This window comes from Drosophila albomicans, chromosome X (assembly GCF_009650485.2).
Source record: "Drosophila albomicans strain 15112-1751.03 chromosome X, ASM965048v2, whole genome shotgun sequence".
Taxonomy (NCBI): Eukaryota; Metazoa; Arthropoda; class Insecta; order Diptera; family Drosophilidae; genus Drosophila; species Drosophila albomicans.
The window spans coordinates 12,052,284-12,064,304 of NC_047627.2; the positions used below are offsets into that span (position 1 = coordinate 12,052,284).

Consider the following 12,021-nt stretch of genomic DNA (forward strand, 5'->3'; position numbering starts at 1 on the left):
TTTTTGTTTTTGCTTTTGTTTGTGCTCTGTGTGCTTGTGTTTTGTGTTCTTATACCCTGCACACGAAACTCTATCCTATCTGATGTCTGCCCAGCCCACCCCACCTCTTGCTCCCCCTCTTGCTCCCTCTCTCCCGGGCAAATGCCATTTGATTTAATCTCATATTTAATCCATAAAGTAATGATAATAATAATAGACGAATAATCGCACTTCTTGAACTAAGATTTCGGTTTCTCGGCACGTTTTCAGTATTTCATTGAGCTTCTGATCATTTAAGCATTAACTAAATATATACGACAAAAAGTACATAAGAACTTTTTATTAAAGAACTATATTTTGCTGTGGCCGTGAAATTAAATGATTATTTTTGATATTTTATAAACTTGAAAATAACATAAAGCATTAAATATGAAGGAAACAACACAACTCAAATTAAAGTGCAAATAAACTATTATTGTTTTTTTTTATTTTATAAATTTCAAAATTAAATTAAATATGTAAACTAAAAAACAACAACAATGATTATATGGAGTACTATTAGAGCTTTTACTCAATTTTTAAAAATGAAAAATATTTCTTTCAACTTTTCTATCTTAACGATATCATTGAACAACTTAGGCGCAATTCATATTAAAGTAAAGTATTTAATCTTTATAATTTAGAAAGATATTTAACTTTATATATAGTATATCGAATATACTCTTTATCTGTATAGATTCTATAAGCAAGTTAAATAGCAAATAAATTGTTAGAGTGCTAAGTTCTTGAGCATTTTTGAGAAGAGTAAATGAAAAGTACAGGGTATCTGGCAGTCGTGTTTGACTGCAGTCAAGCTGTAAATTCTTGCTCTGCTCTATATGTATGTAGCATACATATTTTTTTGTTGGCGTATGTTTGCGGCGGCCCGTGGAAAGAAAACATAAATTCCGTACTTTGAACCTTGAGCTGAAAGTTGTGTCAAAGCGCTTTGTGCCCAGGTTGATTTCAGTGGGTTAGCGAGAGGTCGGCGAAGGAGAAGGAGAAGGGGAAGGGGAGAAGGTTGTGTTTTTTGGGGTTGGCCAAACACTCAGCTGAGCTGGGCAAGGCTGAGAGTTGGGTTGGGAATGGGAATGGGAATGGCAACAGGCGATGGTGGCAACAAACAGCGTTGAAAGTTTGACACCGTGTGCGGCGAAACGTTTTAGCCGCTCTAAATGTGCTGACAACTTAAATTGTGAGCGTGCAAGAAGGTGCACACACACACACACACAAACACACTAAAAGGACGATGGCTATGTACTAGTATTTACTGCATAATGAAAGCCAAAAGGACAGACAACGTTTTGTTGTTCGTGTTGTTCTTGTTGTCTTCCTTAGCTGCTGTCTGCTGCTGTTGTTCGTTGCTCGTTGTTCGTTGCTTGGTGTTGGCCGCACCCAAATGGCGGCTCAATGGAATTACGACAGCAAATTGTGAGAATGTGTGTTCTTCTTGCTCTTGCTCTTGCTCCTGCTCATCCTGAGCTCAAACAAAGGTAGGCACAGTATGTTGCCGCTGCTGCTGCTGCTGCTGTCCTGCATCCTGCGTGTTTTATTCGAGACGTCTACACGCATAAACAACAAGTTTTGTAATTTATGTCCCAGAGGATATTGTTTTCATTTTATGCTCTCGAACTGAGCCCCGATCTCCGTCTCTCTCTCACTCTGCGTGTTGGCCACAGACCGCCCATTGGCCCAAATGGCAGCCATGTCCTGTCTCTGTCCCTTGGCTGCATGTTGTGTGCTTTGTTTTGCCACAGACTGAGCTTAAACGGCCAGAAAACACTCTTCCCCTGCCCCTTCCCCCCTCTCCTCTCCTTTGGTCGTCATTTCATTGTGTGTTGCCCCAAAGTATTTGTGTTTGTATTTAAGCAAGTAATTAATTTTCACTTTTCACTTTGCTTACCTTGCCTTGAGCACATCGAGCTGACACCTTCGTTGCTCTGGCTTCTGGTCGCTGGCCACCTGGGGACCTGACTTTAAATGGAACAAACACGAGTGATTTGTTTAGTCGCTCTTCGGCACCCCCCAAGGATTGTGGTCATAGCCGTGCTTATAGCATACATTTGTGAGCCGAAAATCGCTTTAGGGTTTTTCTTTTTCTCATAGTACACTTAGTAGAATATTTGAGGGAATCAATTAATAAGCTGCAAGTGATAAAGTACAGTTGATTTGTGCTCATAAAAGGCTAATCACTGAACCCTCAAAAGGGTTCTTAGCACATAAATCGATTTCCATAAAGATTTCTTCAAAAGTAGCGATAACATTTGTTTGCAACTAATCCAAGAGCGAAATACATTTATGCTATTTAAGCAGCTACTTTTTTATTAGAACAACTTCATAGAATTTGTTAAGATTCATTTTGAATAAACAGTATGGTATTATTCTTAATATATTCCAAATAATATACCGCAAAAATACTAAAATATACCACAGACCATATTTAGTATTTCTCTGAAGTACTACATTCGAAATATACCATACAAGTAAAATATACCAAAGACATCATTTGGTATATTGATTAAATACTGTATTCGAAATATACCATAAAAGTAAAATATACCAAAGACATCATTTGGTATATTGATTAAGTACTGTATTCGAAATATACCATAAAAGTCAAATATACCGAAAACATCATTTGGTATATTGATTAAATACTGTATTCGAAATATACCATAGAGGTTAAAATATACCAGACTGTGAGGCAAACCAATTAAAACCCGATTGCAGAAGGCGTAATAAAAGTATTTCTTAAATAAAGCGAAATATATTTTATCCTTTAGGTTTAAAATATATCAACTCTTTATAAGAAACCTTTCTAATAATACAAAATACAATTAAAAGAAAAGGTAAAATTTACTTATAATCAATTCACGAGGGAAATAAACTTGATTCTTTTAATCAGCATACTGATCAGCAACTGATATTATTAGAAATACTTGAAGTTGAAAATAATAATAATAATAATATAAATTCAATTAAAAGTAAATGAAGCATTTATTTATAGTCAATTCGATCTGATATTTTTATTAGAAACACTTAAAAGCGTTAATCTAATATTAACTTTCTTCAATAAGACTCAATAAAAAAACAAATTGTTTGCATTGTTTGTGAATTATATTTAATGAATATGATTATTATGATTATTAAGTATACGACTGGGTGTGCTGACATGCTAATTGAATAAGCTAGTTGCAGAAAGGAATTCATAATTCCGAATTATGCTGAATATTAAGTATACGACTGGTAGGCATAAGTATACGACTCTTCGGACATTGCATTGACATTAAGGGAAACCTGCATCGATTTTAATTACAAATATTTCGCATAGGCTTGCATCATTTTGAAGTGAATAAAAATGCAATAATATTTTGGTGCAGTGCTGTCTCTGGATGGAATTATGGAAACTGTGTCGGCATGCGAAGTGCTCTAGTAAATATTTAGTATGTATTGCATTCTATGCAATCGATTCGACGTTAAGCTCGACTCGTTTCCTCCCTCTCTCTCTCTCTCTCAATCTCGCTGTCTCCTTCTAGCGCTGGCTAAATATGCGAAACGATGTGACAAGAGGCGACTAAACTTATATTTATTGCCAACACGTGGCTAATGCAGCCACAGCCACAGCACAGCAGCCACTACGGGAATTCCTTTGCCCGTCCGTCCGTCCGTCTGTCTGTCCGTCCGTCCGCCTGCCAGCTGCAAAAGTTGTTCGCCAAAAAGCCAAAGTAAAAACGAGAAAAACGCGCGACGTTGTTGCTGTTGTTGTTGCAAAATTGGCAGAATGTTTTCGGCTGCAGGCTAAACACGAGACAACTGCACGAGGAGGAAGTGGAATGGAGAGGGGGAACAGTGTGACGTCGCTGCGTTATGTGTGAAAATATAACCATTGTTTGGTTGTTAATTTTCAAAATATTTACACATACAGACAGCGAGAGAGAGAAAGAGAGGGAGGAGAGAAGAAATGCAGCAAACTGGCGCTGGTTATGACACATGACATGGCGGATGGACAGCTGCATCCATCCCGCGTGTTCCGCGCTGCCTGTGAAAATTGTGGCCTAAAACTTTCAGCTTTGCCATCCAGTCAGCCACCACATCCCTCAGCTGCCACAAATATGCAGCGTTGCTAGTGGCGACTTGGCTTATTATGTTACACCCCCCCCTCCACCACCTCCCTCCCCGCCACACATGTTGCGGCTTCTCTCGATTAGCCTCGTCCACTGATTTTCAATGGGCACAACTTCACTTCACTTCACTTCACTCCATGATACTTATCATGCCCAATCCCAATAACACTGCAAATAATATACTTATTTTTTTCCTTTCAAAGTTTATTATTACTTTCATAGCATAGTTAGCGGGGAAAGGAAAGGCATTTTAATAAACTAAATATGTGCACAACCAGAAAAAGGTCCAACAAGAGAGAACAAATTTAATGAAATTAGTTTCAAACATGAGTATAAAAATTAGATATTAAATTCAATATATTTTAGTAAACACTTCAGTATTAAAAAGAGTGGAATCTATTTTCTTACTCTTTATTAAAATAAAATACTGAGTTAATAGACCAACATATTTTTACTTATTTCAATGTTTTATCTTCTTTTTCCTGGAAATATTTTTGAATAAAAGAATTTAATATTAAATGAATATATAATATATATAATAATAATATATAAATACCGAGACAATCTATCCCAAAATGGTATCAAATGGAATCATATAAAATTGTTTTAAAAAAAGTGGTTAAATTGATTCATTATAATCAAAATATTGGTAAAAGGAATTTTAATAAAATAAAAGTAAATACGAATTTTATAGAAAGAATTTTAACAAAATTAAACTAAATATTAACTTTTTAAAAAGAATTTTAATAAAATTAAACTAACTATGATTCATTTATAAAGAATTTTAATAATATAAAGCTAAATATGATGTTTATAATAGAATTGTGAAAAAATTTCATTATTTGAGCAACGAACTAAAATTTTACAAAAGAGCAAATAAATAGGTTCTTTATTTTGATGTTTAAATTGATCTTTTCTTTGTGCTATACAAATATTATACAAAATAATAGAAAATAAATTCATTAAAAATGTTATTAACTATTATTGTAAATAGTTTGTGGAAGTTTATGCCTTTGAAAATGAAAAGAATTATTGGAATATGAAAATCTTAGACTACTATACACAGGTTTAGTCGTCTGTTCGTTTTGTGTGTTTATGCATAAATGATTGGGAATAGTAGGCGCCACATCAATTGACTGATTAACCTTTGTCACATTTGAATGCGAGTGTGTTAAACATCTATTCATTCATAAAGTGTGAGTGCGAGCATAGAAAAGCTTTCAGTGAGTGAAAGACATGCTAAGCGAATACATTATGCTAAGGACAGGGTATCTGCAAGTCGAGCATATTAAATATATTTTGAAAAGCTTTCACAACAAACAGAAGCTGAAGCAGAAGCATCAACGACACTTTATTCAATTAGTTGCACCTATCGCCATCTATCAATTGAATGCGAACTGCAATAAACCTTGAGGTCAGTTTATCACATAAATAATTAACAATTTCTCGATTTCGATTCCGATTTCGAGCTCGAATTTGAATCAAGATGCAAGCAGATTCGAGAGATAGAAGCAATTCAATTGATAGCTAACAGTATTATTCGCATCATCATCATCATCGTCGTCATCATCATCATCTGTTTCAGCAGCATGCACTTGGCCCTAATTGATTGAAATCTACATGTGTGAAACTGTGAATCGATTCAAATTGAAATAATCATAGATACGACGAATCGACGAAGAGCTTTGCTATGTGATTCACTTTGGAATATCGTAACGTGATTCATTTCTATTAGTCATGCAAAGCGGATCCAAGCGATTCCTTATAATTAAAGTAAAACACATACTATCAATTTGATGCAAAAACACATTCGCACACACACACACACTCTATCACTCTCTCGCAGACATATTTGTGTCGCACACAAAGTTTCGCCATAAATTCCATTTGAATTCCGCTCTTCCTTTTTTGGGCCATGGCCCATCGATTTGCTAAGATTTAAAGCGTAAAGAAATTGAAATGCAGCTCTCTTCTTATTCATATTAAGTATCTGCGTATTGTTCGCGCCTTTCTCGCTCTCTCTCTGTGTGTGCGTGTGTGTGTGTTGAGCACTCGGGATGTTTCTTGGCATCCGTTCGCTTTAAGGGTTGCACACACTCAAACTCAATTGAACAGCTTGCATTCATTTGAAGCGAACTAGTTCACTTCCTAGTTCCATGTAAACTCGCATTTTATGAACTTAGCCTTAAGGCCTTAGTCGCTATGGCTTATCTCATTGCAACAAGGAATTGTATTCGTTTTTTCATTAAAATAATACAATTTTGTGAACTATTCATTTCTTGAATATGTTGCAATAATTAAACTTGTCTAGCTTCGATTTATATTTCTTTTTATTCCTTGAGTATTTGTTACATGTTCACAATGGCATTTAATTGTTCATCTTTGTTCAATTCAAACAAATATATTTTGTTCGAACTTGCATTTTTTACTATTTCAGTAATGGAATTAAAATTATTTTTTGAAGTATGTCTTTTAGAAATATAATTTCTTTATTAAAATAATAAATTACAAATATTTATTTCAAAAAAGAAGCTTCGATAGAACAATTTTGTACATATTTATATATAGTATTTTACACTATATTTTGATGTAGTTTCTATAATTTATTTTTAAAACACTTCATATGCAAAATAGTTGTTACAATACAGCTTTGGCAATGAAACTAAAGCAAAACAATGTAAGGTACATAATAAGTATAATGAATTTGTAATAATTCATTAATTTGACTTTTGAATTCGTTGAACTAGTTCACATATTTATTTGAGTCGTGTTTGAATGTTTGGAGCAGCATCGTCTTGGCTCCATTTCAATCGAAGCTACTTTGTATCACTGACTCCCACACACTTCAGCCTCCCTGGCATTCCTGCCGCCCTGGCAGCCTTGCCTTGCCTTGGTGGATTTGCTTGCAATGGTTTGACTTTCAATGTGTTGTCTATGTGTGTGTCTGTGCGGCGTGCTAGTAATTCTTAGACGTCCTCACAGGCAAGGCAGCGCTCATCCCCAAAAGTTGGGGATGGCAGCAGAGAAAGGCAGGGATGGAGATGGGAATGAGAAGGGAAAGGAGATGCGGCAATATGCGTGTGCTTGCTGGGCTTGGTTGTGTTCACTGTGCGACGGGGTTTGAGTCGCTGAAAATAATTTTATTCGGTTAGAACTGAAACTATGCCAAGAATGTAATTAGTGAACGCATAAGCGTGTGTACAATAAAAGCTGGATCGCTTACAGGCAGCGGCAGGGGAAGGGGAAGGAGGAGGAAGGGAATGCCTCGGCTGCCAAGCAAACTGAAAGAAAAGGATGCCCCAGGCTGATGGTTCCCGGTTGCCAGTTCCCGACTTCTGACTGTTGACTGCTGACTACCGACAGCAACGACGACGACGACGACGACAATCGGGCCAATGGCAAGGCAACGACGTCAACGGCGACTGCGACGTCGACTGCGACGCTGACTGTGACGTCAGTGAGCACACAAGAGATTCCGTTTACACGTGAATATTGTCGTCAAGCTGCTTTGAATTTAATTTGTGCACAACTCAAGCGGAAAGTGATTGAAGCCATAACCTTTATTTCCACCTGATGTCCTGGAGTTGCAATATATTCAATTCAATTTCAATTCCATTTATGAAGCATTGTGTTTATTGTTGTTGTTGAAGCCGCATTATGCAAATAAACATTGTTAATCCTTGACTTTTTCACTTTTGGTGTGACAAATGAAATGAATTATGAATTGCCAATATGCATTGAAATTGTTTTTAAAATTAGTATCGGGTATTGCACAGTCGAGCATACTCAATTGTATCGTTTTATTTTTCAGCATGAAGCGCTCTTAAATATTCATAATTATTCATTGCAAGAAAAGCTAACGAAATTATAATTATACAGCCGAACCTTTTTTTAAAGGGCTTGGCATTTTATTTAATTTTTTTCGAGTTTCGAAGTTTGGAATTCGGGTTCAAAAACCTAAGAACACATCATGCCCAACCGCTTTAGATGTGAACCTACAGAATACATCTTAAAAAATAATAAATTCGTATGAAATATGTTTAAAATATGTGCCATTATTTGAGAGTGGCAACAGATGACTACACAATCTATAATATGTATATAAAATTTCATTGAAATTAAATTGAGAGATAATAACTTGATTTGTTTTTTTTTGTTCTTTTTGTTTTACAGGGCGCAACGAGCTAATCGCGCGATACATCAAATTGCGAACCGGCAAGACGAGAACCCGTAAACAAGTGAGCTCTCACATCCAAGTGCTCGCCAGACGGAAACTCCGTGAAATCCAAGCCAAAATCAAAGTCGTAAGTTTGTTAAACAACATCTACATATATAGATACTAGATACTACAGCAACAAGAACCAACAATCACAACAACGAGAAGAAGCACAAAGAAAGAAAAGAAATAGTGCTATTATAACTAGAGAGGAGTTTTTCCATTCGTCTATTGTCCACATGCTTTACATACTCGTACATACATATACTCTATGTATAAGTAAATCTTTTTTTTTTTTGTTGGTTTTTAGTTGCAGTAAAGTCGAGTTTATAGCTCAAGAAACTTCAATCGATATCGATATATTTACTGCTGGCTGCAGCTTAGCCTCGATAATAGTAGTTGAGAAAAGTTGTTATCGATGTGTGTATGTATATCGATGAGCGATGAGCATGCAAAAGCAAGGAAGAGTATCTCAGTTGCAAGATGGGGGGCCATTCCACAAAATCAATATCAATATCAATATCAGTTTCAGCATTAGCATTAGCATTAAACGGCAGATAAATGCAACGGAAATCACTGCGAACTTTATATTGAAAACATCTGGCAATATGTGAATATATATATGTATGTATGTTATGTGTATGATGAATGGCATATGCGGCAAACATATGTATGTACTATATTCTCCATGTGTGAGTTTTATTTTTCCCCTCGACCTCGTCCCTCTCACTGCTCCAATTACAAAACACGTGTGACATTCGTTCGTTTCGATCGCGACGTTAATTATGCTTGCGTGTTGTTGTGTTGCAATCTTCACACACACACACACACAGCCACACACACACGACACCTGCACACATGTGAAACACACATACATACAAGATACACACACACACGCGTAACTAGGGCTGCAGCGATTCGACTCTTCGCCAATCGATACATTGCACGAAATATATCGATGAAACATCGCATTGTTTGCAGCACAGTTTACAGAACAGAGAGGGACACACGATCACGAACACGATCACGAAATGAAAACTCTTTTTCCAGGAACCCAATGGTGTGTCCTTGCATTTACTCAATGAGAAAGAGCAGACCCTGCAGGCCATGAGCTCCATGACCAGCTCACAAATTGTCTCCGCCCAGGCGGCCAATAATCTTGCCCTGGCTGCCTCAGCGCTGACGGCGGGCGTGCACCATTCGAAGCATCTGCCGCATCCCGCCCACCACAGTCACAGCCACCCAAGCCACCATCACCACAGTCACAGCCACCCAAGTCACCTCCACCACAGCCACAGCCACCCAACACACCACCACCACAGTCACAGCCATAGCCATAGCCACCAACATCCGCACCATCATCATCAGATGGGCGTGGCAGCTGCAGCCGCCGCTGCTGCCGCCGCCGCCGCTGCAGCTGCTGCCGCTGTGGCCCAGTCGCCGGCAGCTGCTGCTGCAAGTGGTGGTGCAACGACTGCTGCTGCTGGTGGCGCCACATCCAATGCTGTTGCAGTGGCGTCGTCGTTGTCGCCACGACACCACAACAATGCCCACCATTCCCATCACAATCTACCGCACCACCTGCATCTGCACCATCATCAGCATGCAGCAGCGTCCGTTGCAGTCTATCACCTGCAACAACAACACCAACAACAACAACAGCACCAGCAACAACAACAACAACAGCAGCAGCATTCGAGTGGGGCAACAGCAGCAGCAACAACAACAACGACAACAGGTGGCGTGTCACCAACTGTGGCTGATGGTGGTGGGGGGGTTGCGGCGGCACATGTGTTGGCAAGGCAACCGCCACCGCCGCCGTTGCACCATCCGCCGTTGTATCCGGGCGTAAGCAAAGCGTTCAAGTTACCCAACCAAGCCAAGCTAAGCAAAAGCCACTTCACATCACGTTTTGCATACCAAAAAAAAACCCAATACAAGAACCACTAACAGGCAACACACCCACCACACACACACACACCACCCTCAATACACCACAGCACACATCCCATCGAAAACATGTCGATAACAAACATATCAATGCACTCATCAACTGCGTTAACAATCATTCGATATCGCAAGTCGATAACTTCACTGCTCATTCGATTTTAACAGCGATTTATATAGGGTTTTGTTTTTGTGTGCTTTCTTTCAGAGTTTCTCTTGCTCTCTCTCTCTCTCTCTTTATGTCTCTATCTGTCATGATCCTCTCTCATTTTCTCAATATGACTTTTCGCTCTCCATTTGCTGCTCCTCTCATTATGCGTCCCTGCTACTTTCTTTTCATATGTTCGTTACTCGTCTCACTCGTTACTCGTCACACACACTCACAGTTTACTCGCTACTCGTTACTCGTGATTCTGCAGGATAGAAGACATCGTGAAATGCCCGCTCTCTCGCCCGCTCGCTTGCCCATTGAAATCGACTCCTTGCTTTTATACATGCCAAAAAAAAAAACAAACAAACGAAATTTTACAACAAACAGCAAACACAAAAATATTAATAAGCAATAAGCTAAACATAAAACAAAAAAATGGATAGCAGAATTGTGTGTACTATTTAACATGAATGTGTGTTGCCAAGTAATTAGTAGTCTTTAATGTACTCGTATTTGTATGTAATATTCGTTTAGTGAGCTCGCCAAAACCAATCAAAATCGATCTATCAATCAATCAATCAAATCAAATCAGCCAATCAATCGCCCAATCATTTACGTGCGTGCTATATATATAAACAAAATCTCATCTGCTGTGTAACCATGTCAACTCAAAGACAACAACTCGTGCTTCAAATAGTGCTGCAAAAGCATCGATGTTTTTTGCAAATCCAAATATGAACAATGAATGCCGATAGTTTTCGATAGTAACTCGATGTTTTTGCCCCACTATAGTGCTTAGCTTAGTGTTTTCTAATATGTAAATAAATACAGCTGTTTAATTGTTTGTATGTGCATTTTACAATTTTCTTATTAATATATATCAATATTTTTTCGTTTTTCTCTTCCCATATTTTTTGTGACTCTGCAGCAATTTTGGCAACCCGGTCTACAGCCGAGCACATCGCAAGAGTAAGTTGCATTGCCCCATTTGAATGCCGTAATGTATACACAACGCATTTGCATTGACCAATAGTTTTTATGATTACAGCATCAAACCCTTCGCCCAGGCGCCCTACACACCTGGCAAACCCTCGACGGCGGTGTCCGGCGAAATCGAGGCCGGTATTCCGTCCGCACAGTTGCCATGGGAGGGACGTGCCATTGCCACGCACAAATTCCGCTTGCTCGAGTTTACGGCCTTCGTGGATATCCTCAGAGACGAGATCGTAAGTAGTGACGTTAGTAATAAGTAAAAGAAGATGACTAATGATCAGTCAATCTGTCCATGTCTGCTTCAGAAAGAATTTCATTTTAAAGCTAACGAACTAAAACGTTGTGCAATGTTTAATAACTACAATCAGAACAGATTCTGAGAATTTCATCACGATTGAGAGTTATTCGAAGATATGTTCAGTAATAGAAATGAGCAAATATCTCATAACATTTTTCTATTCTATTCCCGACAGTATCACCGACATCTTTTCGTGCAGCTAGGCGGCAAGCCATCCTTCTCCGATCCGCCACTTGAGGTGAGTAATTTGCGAGTTCAGAGTACATCGGAATTA

General features: G+C 38.2%; 1 protein-coding gene across 8 annotated transcripts in view; it reads left to right on the plus strand.

Annotated features, from left to right (window-relative positions):
• Positions 1-12,021, plus strand: part of LOC117563487 (protein scalloped) — a 74,522-nt gene that overhangs the window by 60,919 nt on the left and 1,582 nt on the right. For 4 of the 8 annotated variants that reach the window (XM_052002815.1, XM_052002805.1, XM_052002809.1 and 1 more), the window contains 5 exons: positions 8,316-8,446; positions 9,409-10,206; positions 11,385-11,425; positions 11,490-11,682; positions 11,923-11,985. In XM_052002815.1, the coding sequence (XP_051858775.1) occupies positions 8,316-8,446; positions 9,409-10,206; positions 11,385-11,425; positions 11,490-11,682; positions 11,923-11,985 (1,226 nt within the window). The remainder of the gene's footprint in view (positions 1-8,315; positions 8,447-9,408; positions 10,207-11,384; positions 11,426-11,489; positions 11,683-11,922; positions 11,986-12,021) is intronic. The other 4 variants (XM_034241893.2, XM_034241877.2, XM_052002813.1 and 1 more) reach the window with 3 other exon arrangements.